The sequence below is a fragment of the Oncorhynchus clarkii genome, chromosome 12 (genome assembly GCF_045791955.1).
Source record: "Oncorhynchus clarkii lewisi isolate Uvic-CL-2024 chromosome 12, UVic_Ocla_1.0, whole genome shotgun sequence".
In the NCBI taxonomy this organism is placed as follows: domain Eukaryota; kingdom Metazoa; phylum Chordata; class Actinopteri; order Salmoniformes; family Salmonidae; genus Oncorhynchus; species Oncorhynchus clarkii.
In genome coordinates, this window is record NC_092158.1 from 45729130 (window position 1) to 45746562 (window position 17433).

Sequence of the window (17433 nt, forward strand, 5' to 3'; positions counted from 1 at the left end):
TTTTGGGCTCTAGAGTCCTATATCTACCTCTGTGGAAGAAACTCAGCAGATAGTGTTCATGGGTAGTGTAGTTCTGCATGACCAACTCCATGGTCCAGGGACTAGATAACCTCATACACTTATATGCATGGTTGACATCATTTACATGTCTTGAGCCCTCATCATTTTGTATCATTGAAAGGGGTTAATGGTAGAAGATGAGTAGTCACCTTGTATCTCCCAAGTTAGGCCTAGATAAGCTATCACTACAAATGGACTAATTAATTTATATGTATATTGTATAATGATATATTTTATATATTTTTGCCAAAGGTAACTGACAAAATAATGGAAACGCTTGAGTAAATGAGGGATTCAAAGTATATTCAAAGCAGGTGCTTCCACACAGGTGTGGTTCCTGAGTTAATTAAGCAATTAACATGCCATCATGCTTAGGGTCATGTATTAAAATGCTGGGTAGACCATTATTTTGTCTACCGTGGCTATGACCCCAAGGGTTGACAATGCCCCCATCCACAGGTCACGGGGTGGTCACTGAATGGTTTGATGAGCATGAAAAATATGTAAGCCCATATACCATGGCCGGCACAGTCACCAGATCTCAACCCTGTAAACCTTAGAGAGGATCTCATGTCAAATGCTGTTAATGTAATTGGCTACAGGTTCACCTGCCTCACCTAAAGCCCGTTCTGGTGGGAAGCTGCTACAGACCACCAAGTGTTAACAGTTAGTATCTGGATAATATGTGTGAAAGGCTTGATAATATATGTGATATCAACAGAGGTATATTTTCTGGGTGATCTTAATATTGACTGGCTGCTCACTCAAGAAAAAGCTTCAAACTGTAACCATGCCTGCAACCTGGTTCAGGTTATCGATCAGTCAACCTACCATGGCATTTACAAACAGAACAGGAATAAAATCATCCACATGTATTGATCACATCTTCACTAATGCTGCATAAATCTGCTCTAAAGCAGTATCCAAATCCATTGGATTTAGTGATCATTATATAGTAGCCATATCTAGGAAAACCAAAGTTTCAAAGGCTGGGCCTAATATAGTGTATAAGAGGTCATATAATAAGTGTTGTAGTGATTCCTAGCCTTGAGTCTTCTTGTGTATGACATTTGGGCAGGTTCTACCATTCTTCTCTGCAGATCCTCTCAAGTTATATCAGGGTGGATGGGGAGTGTTGCTGCACAGCTATTTTCAGGTCTCTCCAGAGATGTCAGTTTGGGTTCAAGTCCGGGCTCTGGCTGGGCCACTCAAGGACATTCAGAGACTTGTCCCGAAGCCACTCTTGCATTGTCTTGACTTTGTGCTTAGGGTTGTTGTCCTGTTGGAAGGTGAACCTTCACCCCAGTCTGATATCCTGAGTGCTCTCAAGCAGGTTTTCATCAAGGATCTCTCTGTACTTTGCTCCGTTTATCTTTCCCTCAGCCTGACTAGTCTCCCAGTCCCTGCCACTGAAAAACATCCCCACAGCATGATGCTGCCACCACAATGCTTCACTGTAGGGATGGTGCCAGGTTTCCTCCAGACTTGACGCTTGGCATTCAGGCCAACGAGTTCAATCTTGGTTTCATCAGACCAGAGAATCTTGTTTCTCAAGGTCTGAGAGTCCTTTAGGTGCATTTTGGCAAACTCCAAGAGGGCTGTCATGTGCCTGTTACTGAGGAGTGGCTTCCGTCTAGCCACTCTACCATAAAGGCCTGATTGGTGGAGTGCTGCAGAGATGGTTGTCCTTCTGGAAGTTTCTGACCTCTCCACAGAAGAACTCCAGAGCTTTATCAGAGTGACCATCGACTTCTTGGTCACCTCCCTGACCAAGGCCCTGCTCCCCAATTTCTCAGTTTGTCCCAGCAGCCAGCTCTAGGAAGAGTCTTAGTGGTTCCAAACTTCTTCCATTTAAGAATGATGATGGCCACTGTGTTCTTGGGGACCTTCAATGCTGCAGACATTTGTTGGTATCCGTCCCCAGATCTGTGCCTTAACAAAATCCTGTCTCGAAGATCAATGGGCAATTCTTTCGACCTCATGGCTTGGTGTTTGCTCTGACATGCACGGTCAACTTTGGAACCTTACATAGACAGGTGTGTGCCTTTCCAGATCATGTCCAATCAATAGAATTTAACACAGGTGGATTCCAATCAAGTTGTTGAAACATCTCAAGCATTATCGATGGAAACAGGATGCACCTATTGAATTAAAGTAGAGCTAGAAAATTATATATCATACACTGCATTTGAGGAACAATGGGGAAAGTAATTCTGCTTTGAAAGTTGATCAACCCCATTAAAAAAAAGTCCCTTGAATGTTTTGGTACACCTACTGGCGAGTTGTGCATGTTGTTACACGTGGTCTGCTACTGCAAGGACGGTCAGCTGTCCGTCCTGTCTCCTTGTAGCTCTGTCTTAGGTGTCTCACAGTACGGACATGGCAATTTATTGCCCTGGCCACATCTGCAGTCCTCATGCCTCCTTGCAGCATGCCTAAGTCACGTTCACGCAGATGAGCAGGGACCCTGGGCATCTTTCTTTTGGTGTTTTTCAGAGTCAGTAGAAAGGACTCTTTAGTGTCCTAAGTTTTCATAACTGTGACTTTAATTGCCTACCGTCTGTAAGCTGTTAGTGTCTTAACGATCGTTCCACAGGTGCATGTTCATGGTTCATTGAACAATCATGGGAAACCGTGTTTAAACCCTTTACAATGAAGATCTGTGAAGTTTTGGGATTTTTACGAATTATCTTTGAAAGACAGGGTCCTGAAGATGTCCTGAGTTTAGTTAGGTAACTATAGCTTCTGAAACAGATAGTTGTTTTGCTATGTTTTTGTGGAAGAACATTGTTTTCACCCATGAGCTTTTTATGACCAGCACTGTAGGTGCGCAAGACAACTTTTACCAGCATCATAGCGTACGTATTGATGAATAGTTGTGATAATTGAAATACGAGTGGTAGTGTAATCAATGTGTAATAACTACGTAAAAATGTTATGAACGCATTAAATTATTATGTGACATGCAGTCATATTCAGGTCCTGATTGGTCAACAAGCTTATTTGACACGCAAAGACCCAAACAGCGTTCCATAGTATGAGAAATCCTGGTTGAGAATGAAACGACTGAACAAATGAACAACGAAACAGCACAGCAAGTAGGTGAAAGAAATAGGTTTGATTATGTTTTACTGGTAATGGGGACATACGTAAATGCCAACAAAATAACTTTTTGGTGTGTGTGTGTAACCTTTATTTAACAAGGCAAGTCAGTTAAGAACAAATTCTTATTTACAAATGACGGCCTACCTTGGCCAAACCCGGACGACGCTGGGCCAATTGTGCACCGCCCCTATGGGACTCCCAATAACAGCCGGATGTGATACAGCTTAGATTCGAACCGGTGACCGTAGTGACGCCTCTTGCACTGAGATGTAGTGCCTTAGACCACTGTGTATGTTTGTGTGTTTCTATTTAACTGTACTAGATTGCTTAAATGGCTGCTAAAATTAAAAAATATATTTTATTGGTATTGTGTTTATTTGGTAAGGAAAATATTGGATATCGGTATCAGCCAATAATGTCATAGCGGTGCATCACTAGCTTGGACCAGGTTAGTTTGTTGTTGATGTGGATGCCAAGGAACTTGAAGCTCTCAATCTGCTCCACTGGTAGGCAGGCTCGTGTCACTGGCCAGCTCTCGGCTGTGCTTCCCTTTGTAGTCTGTATTAGGGTGAGGGAGAGCTTTGCATGCGTCTCTGTGTGTGGAGTACCCCTATTGTTGCACTTTTAACATTCTGTTAGAAATTAGGTAAAAACTGATTTAATTAAATATCCCTGTATTAAAATTCCCCGGCTTCTAGGAGCGCCGCCTCTGGATGAGCATTTTCCTGTTTGCTTATGGTGGAATACAGCTCATTGAGTGCGGTTTTAGTGCCAGCTTCGGTCTGTGGTGGTATGTAGACAGCTACGAAAAATACTCTATCTACCTAGAGAGTTTATCTGTATCTCATGATAAGCTGTAGACCACACTACCTCAGACGAGCAAAACCTTGAGACTTTCTTAGATATCGTACACAAGCTGTTGTTTACAAATATGCACAGGCCCCTGCCCCGTGTCTTACCAGAGGCTGCTGTTCTATCCTGCCGATTAGTGTATAACCAGCCAGTTGTTTGTTATCGATGTCGGCTTTCAGCCACGACTCTGTGAAACATAAGATATTACGGTTTTTAATGTCCCGCTGGTAGGATATACGTGCTTTCAGTTCGTCCCATTTATTTTCCAGCGATTGAACGTTAGCTAACAGTACAAGGCACCACAATATCTTTCCAAAAATCTCAGTTTTTCTCCAGCAAATGACGGGGATGAGGGCCTGTTTGGGTGTTTGGAGTATATCCTTCCCGTCCGACTCATTAAAGAAAAATTATTAGTCCAATTCGAAGTGAGTAAATTGCTGTTCTGATGTCCAGAAGCTCTTTTCGGTCATAAGAGACGGTAGCAGCAACATCATGTACAAAATAAGTTACAGGTGGTGGGTTTGGCCTTCGAAAGAACAATGCATATGCAGAAAATACCTTAACCTCTCTGGGATATGTGAAAGCAAACGATGCTATTATCTGAGGATAGCACCTCCATAAACAAAGAGAGGAACCATTAATTAAACCCTGCAGGCGTGACATAAAATGCAGAATAAAAATATAATTCATGCCTAACCTTTGACAAGCTTCTTTTGTGGGCACTCCAATATGTCCCATAATCATCACAAATGGTCCTTTTGTTCGATTAATTCCGTCTATATATCCAAAATGGCCATTTATTTGGCACGTTTGATCCAGAAAAACACTGGTTCCAACTTGCGCAACGTGACTACAAAATATCTCAAAAGTTACCTGTAAACTTTGCCAAAACATTTCAAACGACTTTTGTAATACAACTTTAGGTATTTTTTAACGTAAATAATCGATAAAATTGAAGACGGGATGATCTGTGTTCAATACAGGAAGAAAACAAACTGTAGCATGCTTTCTGGTTACGCACCTCTATCTACTTCAAGTGACCCTTGTTCAAGATGGCCGTACTTCTTCATTACAAAAAGGAATAACCTCAACCAATTTATAAAGACTGTTGACATCCAGTGGTAGCGATAGGAACTGCAAGAAGGTCCCTTAGAAATCTGGATTCCCAATGAAAACTAGTTGAAAAGAGTGACCTCAAAATATATATCTGAATGGTTTGTCCTCGGGGTTCCGCCTGCTAAATAAGTTCTGTTATACTCAGACATGATTCAAACAGTTTTAGAAACTTCAGAATGTTTTCTATCCAAATCTACTAATACTATGCATATCTTATCTTCTGGGGATGAGTAGCAGGCAGTTGAATTTGGGCATGCATTTCATCCGGACGTGAAAATACTGCCCCCTGTCACCAATCATTTTTTTTTTTTTTTTTTTTCTCTTTTAATAAACGTAGGATAGGCCTAAATTCCCTTCTCTCTCCATTCAATAGGCTATTTATATGATTTTGGGCAAGGCTACTCTACACTTCAGTGTTTTATGCATCCATGGCTTTCTCCAGATCAAACAATGAATGAATCTAACGGAGTTCCATGTCCTAAAGTTGCTACTTTAAAAATAAAAAAATAATTAGTCAGTCTATAGACAGGTTAGCTGAGAACATCACGGAAACGATGTGCAAGCTTCAATAGGACAGAAGGCCATGTGTAACTAGCAGATAGCTAACAACAATGACAAACTGCCATGTGGGGAATTTAAAGTGGCTCGTTTCATCTTGTTCTTAATAGCATGAATTGTTTTGAGTTGTTTTCACTGATGTCATGTCTATGCTAATATGGCTCAAATTAGATATCCAACAACTGTAATGAAGTATTTGAGAATCAGGTGCTCATTGTGCAACTTAATTTGATTTAAATAAACGTTGGAGACCATATATTTTACATGTTGTCAATCTAAGCCAGCCCTGTCTGTTTTGCCCCGTAGTTGCGCACACATTGGATTTGTTGCTAAACAACCAACCCGTCTACAGGCCTAGGCATAGTATAAGGAATGCGCTGAGAGTCAGGAAGCAAGTTCAGGGCGTGAGTGTTTTTAATAAATTAACAAACCATGAAACACAAACAACGCACCGCCATGAAACAGAGTCAATAACACCTGAGGAAAGAACCAAGGGTAGTGACAGATATAGGGAAGATAATCAAAGAGATGGAGTCTAGGTGAGTGTCACGAGGCGCTGGTGCGCTAGACGATGGTGACAGGTATGCGGGATAATCAGCAGCCTAATGAACTAGAGGCTGGAGAGGGAGTATATGTGACACATTGGCTATTCTCAATCACAGATTTCTGAGAGATCAAGAGATTGAACAAACAATACTAAGAGAGGAGGATGAGGCAAATAGTCATTACTATCCAGTTCTGAAGACAGTAGACTTTGCTTCTATCCAGCCCATGATTTATAACTTAACTCACTAAAGGTAAACAGCCCGTTCCTCATCAGTTGACTGTCACTTTTCTCCATAATGTGCGTGCCACACAGATGCAGTGTCACGTGTGCTCCCTCCCCGGCCTCTAGGTCACCAGGCTGCTCATTATGGTGCACACCTGTCACCATCGTTACGCGCACCTGCGCATCATCAGACTCACCTGGACTCCATCACTTCCTTGATTACCTGCCCTCTATATGCCACTACCTTTGGTTCCTTCCCCAGGCATTATTGTTACTGTTTCATGTCTGTGCGTTATTCGTGTTTTGTTTATTGATTAAATCACTCACTCCCTGAACTTGCTTCCCGACTCTCAGCGCACATCGTTACATGCAGACAGACGCACACAAACTTGTTTCATGCTGAAGCTCCGCCAGAAAGGCACTTATAGTAGTCTCTGTCCAGGGTTCCAAAAACATTATCTCTCATGATTCGTACAGTTGTAGCATGTGTTTTTGCGCTATAGCCCAATGGTTTTTTTTAGCTGCATTTTATTTATAAAATATATATGTATGATTATGTTGGCCAATAGAGGGCATTACCATCGTATATCACAATGTTTTGTGAGTATGTAATCGCAAAACAAAAAAAGTTGCCCAACCAGCGCTTTGGAGCAGGCAGAATGTTTTCGTGTTATTTAGTCAGTGAGACTGTTCTGCTCCTTCAATGAGACACTGAATCTCAAGAGAATGACAAATGATCTGAAAACTGAAACTAGGTCTCTCACCCCATCTTTTCTTCCCCTCTGTCTTTCTGCCCCTCGCTTTCTCTTTCTGCATCCCCCCCCCCCTCCCCCGCTTTCTCTCACATCTAGGATACACTGCTGGGACACCCTACAAGGTGCCCCCTGGCCAGTCCAATGGGGCGCCCCCTCCGTACTCCCCATCCCCTAACCCCTACCAGACAGCCATGTACCCAATCAGAAGTGCCTATCCCCAACAGAACCTCTACGCTCAGGTAAGGATCTGACATGGGCTCTATTCACTGGGGTTGGTTGTCTGTTAATATCGCCTATCTGCCTCTATAAGACGTGATTGATTTACTCCCTGTACTTGTTTTTGGATTGTTAGTAGACTGCTAGCTTGCTGAGTAAAATTATCTGTGCTATAAAAGTAAGATAGGCCAATTCTCCCTTTGTTCCTTTTCTCTCACTTCTTTCTCTTCCTCCCTATCCTCTCTCTCTCTCTGCCCACCCTCTCGCTTGCCCTCTCGCTCCTTTATTGTATTATCTCCTTCTCTCTACCTTCTTCCTCTCTCTCCCCTCGCTCCCTATCTCAGATCAATTCAAGATGCTTTATTGCCATGACATACATTCTTCAATATTGAATATTGCCACGGCAATATTCCAAAAACCACTTCTATCTTCTCTTTCTCTCAGGGTGCGTACTACACACAGCCGATGTATGCGGCTCAGCCTCACGTTATCCACCACACAACAGTGGTGCAGCCCAACAGCATCCCCTCCACCCTCTACCCTGCCCCCGTCCAACAACCCCGCTCCAACGGCCATATGGCCATGGGCATGGTAGCCGGCACAACCATGGCCATGTCTGCTGGTAAGAAGTCAACACTCAAAATTCCCAGATTTTCCAGAAATCCCAATTGGAATATTTGTGGAATCAGGAGGTAATAACTAGGAAATACTACAACCAAGATTTCTGTAAAAACCTGGGAATTTTGGGAAAGGTACTTGAATTTTCAACTCTACAAACAACTCAAAAAAATTGTTCACACTATAATTTGCAGTCATGTTTCTGTTTGGGGTGAAGGCTCTGTGTTTATAACAACTTTATAACAGTACTCGGCAACCAGCGTGTTTCCTTAATGATAACTGTCTGTCCATTGTTACCATGGTGACCTCTGTATGTCTGATTGACCCTCTCTGCCCAGGTACTCTGCTGACCACGCCTCAGCATGCCACTCAGCACATCGGTGGGCATCCGGTCACCCTGCCAACGTACCGGCCCCAGGGGACGCCTGGGTATAGCTATGTGCCTCCTCACTGGTAGACCCCACTGGACCCCATTCATGTAAGTTACTGTTCCTATAACCCAATGTTATCCCAGTCTATGGTTAGGAGAGTTAAGGGTCGATGCTTTGATGCGTAAGTGCTTAGATTTTGTATAAATTTTTTATTATGATAACTCATAATAACTAATTTTGAGTAATTGTTACATTTGCTTTTGGAAAATGATTTGCAAGACAAATGTGATATTTTCTTTGAAAATTACCTGTACTGTGTGTATAGATAGACGTGTGTAGTGTGTGGGGCAAAAAAGTATTTAGTCAGCTGAGAGAGAGAGAGGCCTGTAATTTTCATCATAGGTACACTTCAACTATGACATCACATTGTAGGATTTTTAATGAATTTATTTGCAAATTATGGTGGAAAATAAGTATTTGGTCACCTACAAACAAGCAAGATTTCTGGCTCTCTGTTTGAACTTGTTATCAGTATAAAAGACACCTGTCCACAACCTCAAACAGTCACACTCCAAACTCCACTATGGCCAAGACCAAAGAGCTGTCAAAGGACACCAGAAACAAAATGGTAGACCTACACCAGGCTGGGAAGACTGAATCTGCAATAGGTAAGCAGCTTGGTTTGAAGAAATCAACTGTGAGAGCAATTATTAGGAAATGGAAGACATACAAGACCACTGATAATCTCCCTCGATCTGGGGCTCCACGCAAGATCTCACCCCGTGGGGTCAAAATGATCACAAGAACGGTGAGCAAAAATCCCAGAACCACACGGGGGGACCTAGTGACTGACCTGTAGAGAGCTGGGACCAAAGTAACAAAGCCTACCATCAGTAATACACTACGCCGCCAGTGACTCAAATCCTGCAGTGCCAGACGTGTCCCCCTGCTTAAGCCAGTACATGTCCAGGCCCGTCTGAAGTTTGCTAGAGAGCATTTGGATGATCCAGAAGAAGATTGGGAGAATGTCATATGGTCAGATGAAACCAAAATATAACTTTTTGGTTAAAAACTCAACTCGTCGTGTTTGGAGGACAAAGAATGCTGAGTTGCATCCAAAGAACACCATACCTACTGTGAAACATGGGGATGGAAACATCATGCTTTGGGGCTGTTTTTCTGCAAAGGGACCAGGACGACTGATCCGTGTAAAGGAAAGAATGAATGGGGCCATGTATCGTGAGATTTTTTGTGAAAACCTCCTTCCATCAGCAAGGGCATTGAAGATGAAACTTGGCTGGGTCTTTCAGCATGACAATGATCCCAAACACACCGCCCGGGCAACGAAGGAGTGGCTTCGTAAGAAGCATTTCAAGGTCCTGGAGTGGCCTAGCCAGTCTCCAGATCTCAACCCCATAGAAAATCTTTGGAGGGAGTTGAAAGTCCGTGCTGGCCAGAAACAGCCCCAAAACATCACTGCTCTAGAGGAGATCTGCATGGAGGAATGGGCCAAAATAGCAGCAACAGTGTGAAAACCTTGTGAAGACTTACAGAAAACGTTTGACCTCTGTCATTGCCAACAAAGGGTATATAACAAAGTATTGAGATCAACTTTTGTTATTGACCAAATACTTGTTTTCCACCATAATTTGCAAATAAATTCATTAAAAATCCTACAATGTGATTTTCTGGATTTTTTAAATTATTTTGTCTGTCATAGTTGAAGTTTACCTATGATGAAAATTACAGGCCTCATCTTTTTAAGTGGGAGAACTTGCACAATTGGTGGCTGACTAAATACTTTTTTGCCCCACTGTACATATATCACATATATCACATTTACATAACTGTTCAGACCCTTTTCTCAGTACTTTGTTGAAGCCTCAAGTCTTCTTGGGTATGACTTTACAAGCTTGGCACACCTGTTCTTCTCTGCAGATCCTCTCAAGTTATGTCAGGTTGGATGGGTAGAACCCTGCATAGCCATTTTCAGGTCTCTCCAGAGATGTTCGATCGGGTTCAAGTCCGGGCTCTGGCTGAGCCCCTCAAGGTCATCCAGAGACTTGTCCCGAAGCCACTCCTGCGTTGTCTTGGCTGTGTGCTTAAGGTTGTTTTCCTGTTGGAAAGTGAACCTTCTCCCCAGTCTGAGGTCCTGAGTGTTCTGGAGGAGGTTTTCATCAAGGATCTCTCTGTACTTTGCTCCGTTCATCTTTCTCTCAATTCTGACTAGTCTCCCGGTCCCTGCCGCTGAAAAACATCCCCACAGCATGATGCTGCCACCACAATGCTTCACCGTAGAGATGGTGCGAGGTTTCCTCCAGACGTGACACTTGCCATTCAGGCCAAAAAGTTCAATATCGGTTTCGTCAGACCAGAGAATATTGTTTCTCATGGTCTGAGAGTCTTTAGGTGCCTTTAGGTAAAGTCCAAGCGGATTGTCATGTGCCTTTTACTGAGGAGTGGCTTCTGTCTGGCCACTCTACCATAAAGGCCTGATTTGGTGGAGTGCTGCAGAAATGGTTGTCCTTCTGGAAGATTCTCCTGTCTCCACAGAGGAACTCTGGAGGTCTGTCAGAGTGACTATTGGGTTGTTCGTCACCTTCCAGACCAAGGACCTTCTCCGCGGTTCCTCAGTTTGGCGGGACGACCATTTCTAGGTAGAGTCTTGGTGGATCCAAAACTTCTTCCATTTCAGAATGATGCCAGTCACTGTTCTTGGGGACCTTCAATGCTGCAGAAATGTTTCGGTACCCTTCCCCATATTTGTGCCTCGACACAATCCTGTCTCGACCCTCTACGGACAATTCCTTCCACCTCATGGCTTGGTTTTTGCTCTGACATGCACTGTCAACTGTGGGACCTTATATGGACAAGTGTGACTTTCCATATCATGTCCAATCAATTGAATTTACCACAGGTGGACTCCATTCAAGTTGTAGAAACATCTCAAGGATGATCAATGTAAACAGGATGCACCTGAGCTCAATTTCGAGTCTCAAAACAAAACGTCCAAATACTGTAAATAAGGTATTTCTGTTCTTTATTTGTATTTTTTTTTGCAAACATTTCTAAAAAACCTGTTTTCGCGTTCTCATTATGGGATATTGTGTGTAGATGGATGATGAACAAAAAATAATAATTCAATTTTAGAATAAGACTAACATAAAAAAGTGTGGGAAAAGGGAATACTTTCCGAATGCACTGTATATACTTTTCCCACATTTAGTTTGTTACAGCCTTATTCTAAAATTGATTAAATAATACCCCATAATGACAAACCAAAAACAGGTTAGAAATGTTTGCAAATAAATAAAAACTAAAGAACAGAAATAGCTTATTTACAAAGTATTCAGACCCTTTGTTATGAGACTTGAAGTTGAGCTCTGGTACATCCTGTTTCCATGGATCATCCTTGAGATGTTTCTACAACTTGATTGGAGACCACCTGAGGTAAATTCAATTGATTGGACAGTTCCTCTGTGGAGATGGGAGAACCTTCCAGAAGGACAACCATCTCTGCAGCACTCCAACAATCAGGCCTTTATGGTAGAGTGGCCAGACGGAAGCCACTCCTCAGTAATAGGCACATGTCACTCTGACTCTCAGACCATGAGGAACAAGATTCTCTGGTCTGATGAAACCAAGATTGAACTCTTTGGCCAAGCATTACGTCTGGAGGAAACCTGGCACCATCCCTATGGTGAAGCATGTACCTCAGACTGGGACAGGACATTACTTAAACCCGGTCAAACAGCTCTGGAGAGACCTGAAAATAGCTCTGCAGCGACGCTCCCCATTCAACCTGACAGAGCTTGAGAGGATCTGCAGAAAATAATGGGAGAAACTTCCAAAATACAGGTGTGCCAAGCTTGTAGCGTCATACTGAAGAAGAATCAAGGCCGTAATCACTGCCAAAGGTGCTTCAACAAAGTACTATTTAAAGGGTCTGAATACTTATGAAAATGTTATTTCGGTGTTTTATTTGTAATAAATTAGCAAAAATTTCAACAATCTGGTTTTTGCTTTGTCATTATGGGGTATTGTGTGTAGATTGAGAAAAATGTAACTATTTGATCAATTTTAGAATAAGGGTGTAACGTAACAAAATGTGAAAAAAGTCAAGGGGTCTAAATACTTTCCGAATGCACTGTATATAATACATTGTTCATGTGAAATTTTTCTTCTCCATCCCTCCACTTCTCTTCCTCTCTCCATCTCTCTCTGTACCTCTTTCCCCTCAGATCGGGAGTCAATATCACTCACAATAACTCAAGTCTTACATTGGTGCAGGAGGCCTGGCATACAAGCACCAAGTCTGTCTGCAAGAACAAAAAACTAAAGTGCAAGGATCACTTTATGCATTCTTTTGTGATTTGGAAAAGCTGCTTTTTCATGTTTTTATTATTTTTGACCAGCCTCAGTTTTTTGGGGATTAGTTTCTTTGATTTTGACTCTCTCTTATAATCCAGACACACACTGACCAACAGTATGGTACATTTATTGTACATTTGTGCTTATTTTTTATGTTTGTGTGTGTGTGTGTGTGTGTGTGTGTGTGTGTATTTTTGTGTTCTGAACACTGGTTCTGACGCAAAGCCAGTCCCTTCGCCGTGAGAATGTACACGTCTTTGTATGCTGCCAAATTCTAATGTTGGAGAAAAAAATCATACTTTTTCAGGCGAGTACCGGTCGTTTATTTTCCAGTCATTCTTGGGGGGGGGGGGGGGGGAGCACCGTACAAGTGTTACGCCTCAATTTCCTTTCACCCTTTTTGATTTGCCTTCCCATTTGTGTTTACGTTCACACACAATCATCTTCCAGCACAAGATAATAAGGGTCGTCTTCCAGCTTGTAGCAACAGTGCATTAACTTGGCTTCTTTAATATTTTACCCACTATATCAGTCAAGTTGGGTGCACATTTTAGTTTTTTTGCCCTAGCACTACGCAGCTGATTCAAATAACCAACTCATCATCAAGCTTTGATTATTTGAATCAGCTGTGTAGTACTAGGGCAAAAAATTAAATGTGCACCCAGAGGGGACCCCGGAACCAACTTTGGGAAACCCTGCACAAGGAGAAAGACTAATACCGTAAGTACCATAATAGTTACACACCATGTAGAGGATATTTTCAGTAAGTTCAGTGGACATAGTTAGCTTGTAAGTCTACTAGAGTAGAGTAAGAAATTGAAATATCTATACATGACTATATTATATATAGGTATACTGATGTGACAGCGAGCGCCTGTGCGCGTTTGTAGTTCTTTTGTACACATAAAAGCTTGCCGAACATGCAAACGCACTCGCATTTAGGTATTTCAGTTGGCATGCGTAAGGTGCGCACTGACACACTTGTTCACAGATATACATTACAGATGTATAGGACATCGCACACATTTTAAAAGTGTAGATGGTATAGGATGCGATGGATCGATGACTGGATAGGGTCTCCCTCGTACCTTGCAGGCTATGTTGTGAACTGAATCCAGTTCTGGTGTCGTATCAACGAAGGTGCATGGAATTTGAGGGGTGAGGCAAATTGTCAGTAGGACCAGGGATAGCTAAGTCAAAGGATTCAAAAGGGATTTTAAAGTCAATAGCTGGCCGACACACATAAGAACAGCAGACTTGAAAGAGGGAGAAAGGAGTACAAGGGGGAAAAGGAAGAAAATAATCTAAATTGTTTAGTGGTCAAGTATCAATACCCATAGCCCTGTGCTGCATGCCTCCCATAAATCTTACAGGCTAGAGATAAGTGTTATTTGCAATAAAGATTCCATGTGATGTCATGTTTACATGTTTAATAGAGATTTAGCCCCTGATCAGAGTGTCATCAGTTCCTCAGGTGACCAGGAGAGGGCAGAAGTGAGGGGTGCAGGGCCCCCTATTCCTTACCAATATAGGGCTCTGGTCAAAAGTAGTGCACTATATAGGGAATAGGTTTTAGAAACCTGACTGACCTCAACACAGATGTGTCCCAAGAGAATTGTGTTCCAGAGAATTGTCATCTGGTCTCTATGTGTATGTTTCTGAATAGTCCATGCAATTGAAACTAGTTCACCAGTCTGGTGAATGCTTTTAAACAATGGCAGGTGGAAAAACACTTTATTTTGGACCTAGGTCTCATACAATTAGTGAAAGGAAACATTTTGTTTGCATGTTGGTCAACCTGCTACCTTGCTAGGCCCTCCCTCCTCTGCCCTCCCTCCCTTCAGAGTAGCTAATAGAACAGGCCCAGGACATCATTGTTTCCAGGGCAGACACCATGGAAGGAAGTTAGGATCATGAAGGGAATCATGCGTATGAGGGATTTTTTTTTTTTTGAAACAGGAAATTGGAGGGAAAAAATGAAATGGTTTCATGTCCCTTTAGTCTGTGGGGCAAAAACTCTATGACTGGGGCACTGGGTTGGGAGAGGTCCGTGTGGGACATGTGTTGACTTCCAAATCGAACCCTAGCCCCCAGGTTTAGGCTCAATTTTATTTAAAATTCCAATTAAATTCTTGAATTCACTATGAAATAGAGAATTTGTTGAATTCACTTTGAATTAAAAAAAATATTTGGAATTTTATGGAATTGTAATTGAATATTTGTTAGTTGATGGAACTAATGTACTTAGTATAAAAAAATGGACTGCAGGATTTGTGTTGAATCATTTCAACATGTAATTTTTGGGGATAATATTGAATTATGAATTGAATGATTGGAATTGACCTAACATTGGAATTGAGAGGAATTTAATTATCTCTGGATTCAATGACTGACCTGGCATTTGAATTGTATTTATTGGAATTTACAGGGAGAGGGAATTGAATTAGTGGAAGTAACCCCAACACTGCTAGCCTCAACTCCCTCCCTAGTCCCTACAACTGCAGACCTGAGAAGATTGGGATAGGTGAATGCAATATGGCTGACATTTCTACCTAGCCAATCAGAAGGCAAGATGAAGCTTTTACAGTAACGCGTACGGTATATTGACCCAGTCCGCCTAGATCCACAGGAGTGGCTAGCGATCCATTTGGAATTTATAAATGGAGTTGGCAAGGAAACAGAGTTCAGCTTGGGTTGAGTTCAGCTTGGGTTGTGAGGAGGAGTTCCATACTCTGTTATTATGGTTCAACACTAGCTTACTGTGTCATGACCACATATCAGTTATCATGTGAGTGTGTAAAAAATGTATTGCACAAACATCTAAAAGTAATAATCTATGCTAAATAACAGGTACTTAGCTCATCTTTTAAGAGACATCTTACGATTTCTTAAGAGTTAATTTAGTTCAGTGCATTTTGATAGTGTACTCTTTGGTCTCAATAAACAACTGTACATTTAAGATATCTGTTGTGAATAATTGCTACTGCTTCTTTCAATCTGTTACAATTAGTTAACCACTACGTACAATTCAAAATGCTATTTTATTTGATGCCACGTTACCTCGCCAGTAAAAAAAAGAACATAAAGGTATCCTGCACCCAAAATATTACAATTTATAGAGTATCATTCACTAGTGAATGGGGTATAGATGTGTGTGTTGACTGTGTGAGGAAAGTTATCAGTGGGCAGTGTGGTATCAGCCCCTCACCTCCCGTGTAGTGTGTCCGTGTGTGTCTGTGCGTGTGAAGCATGTATGCAGTCCTGTGTGAATTTCCTCCCAAAATTGCACTGGTCAGGCTGTAGAGCTAACGTTGCCCAACCTCCACTTTCCCCTGTCAGTAGCATATCACAAAGCCAAATAGGACAAGAACATTGAAGTCTCAAATGTACATTTATTGTGCTACATTTTTTTGGGGAGGGGGGGGCATTAGAGCAAAGAAACACAAACAACCAGACAGCTTTTTTTTTGAGACCATTGACAAATATTGTTTTGTAGTGCTATTCACTAGAACATGTAATGTGATGCAAGAACTGAACAAGGCATATGACTAGTTGCACAGGCCCAAATTTATGTGAATGCTATGCTGAGTGCTAAATATCTGGAGGTTCAAAACCTCCAAAATAACCATGTGTACTACGAGTATAACCTCTGTGTTTAAAAAAAAAAAAAAAATGGATTAAAATTATGATACACTTTTCATTTCTGGTATGTAATTTAAGAGCTTTTTACCATAAGTGTTATTTAAGGTTTTGTTGATTGATTGATGTTTATTATTCTTAAAATAGAAGATCATTATGGTTGAGCTGATGTGGGTTGTCTCTTAGGGCTTCAGGGGGCATTTCAGAACACAAGTCTGTAGGATGAGTGGAGCAGATGTGGGGAGGGGCACAATCTGGCAACCTGGTCAGAAACGACTGGCATACAGTCCCCACTCGCTGGCCTTTCCCCTCAAACGCCCAGGGCATTGAAATACGAGAAATGTTCCCAGAACCTAACTGACACCCTAAACAGATGTTCCCTGAAAAATCTAGGGAACCGAATGTGCTAACTGGACATACTGTAGACTGAAATCTAGCCTGGAGTCAAGTCCTTACACTACAATTCATGTTTATTGAAAAATGCTAAAGGGTATGGGTCCAGAGATTGTGGATTGAGACATGAGATTTGTAAACGGGGATCAAAACTCCTTTTGCTACAGTATGTTTCACCGCTGTTCACTTCATGTTATGTGAAACATCCCTGCAACGTAGCAAACTCAGTCTGCAATTTTAAGTTCTGTCACTACGTTGCAGCAATGCTGGCAGAACGTTTTATAACATGCGGTTGGGACGTTCTTGAAGCAAAGACCCACATCAGACTTGTGTATATGAAGTGTAAATCTGTTTTTGATTTTGTTGTTCTAATGAGGATCGGATGGATAGTGGTCCTGGTGACAAGGCAAGTTTGTAATTGTATAATACTTACTGTACGATGTAGAACATTCAATAACTATTAAAATATTTCCCAAAAAGCCCAGCTTTTACGTGTTTGTGTCCTGCGCCAATTCATCATAAAGGAACGTTGTGGCCTCTCTTGATTTGTAAATGATTGTTTTGACTAAACTGCAAAAAAAAGCAAACATTCAAGGGATAAGATGTACAC

At 41.8% G+C, this 17433-nt stretch overlaps 1 protein-coding gene across 3 annotated transcripts in view; it reads left to right on the forward strand.

Annotated features, from left to right (window-relative positions):
• Nucleotides 1-17302, forward strand: part of LOC139423251 (protein FAM168A-like) — a 63103-nt gene extending 45801 nt beyond the window's left edge. For all 3 annotated transcript variants that reach the window (XM_071175060.1, XM_071175061.1, XM_071175059.1), the window contains 4 exons: nt 7312-7454; nt 7876-8053; nt 8388-8527; nt 12662-17302. In XM_071175060.1, the coding sequence (XP_071031161.1) occupies nt 7312-7454; nt 7876-8053; nt 8388-8506 (440 nt within the window). In that variant the 3' untranslated portion in view covers nt 8507-8527; nt 12662-17302. The remainder of the gene's footprint in view (nt 1-7311; nt 7455-7875; nt 8054-8387; nt 8528-12661) is intronic.
• Nucleotides 17303-17433: the final 131 nt, after the last annotated feature.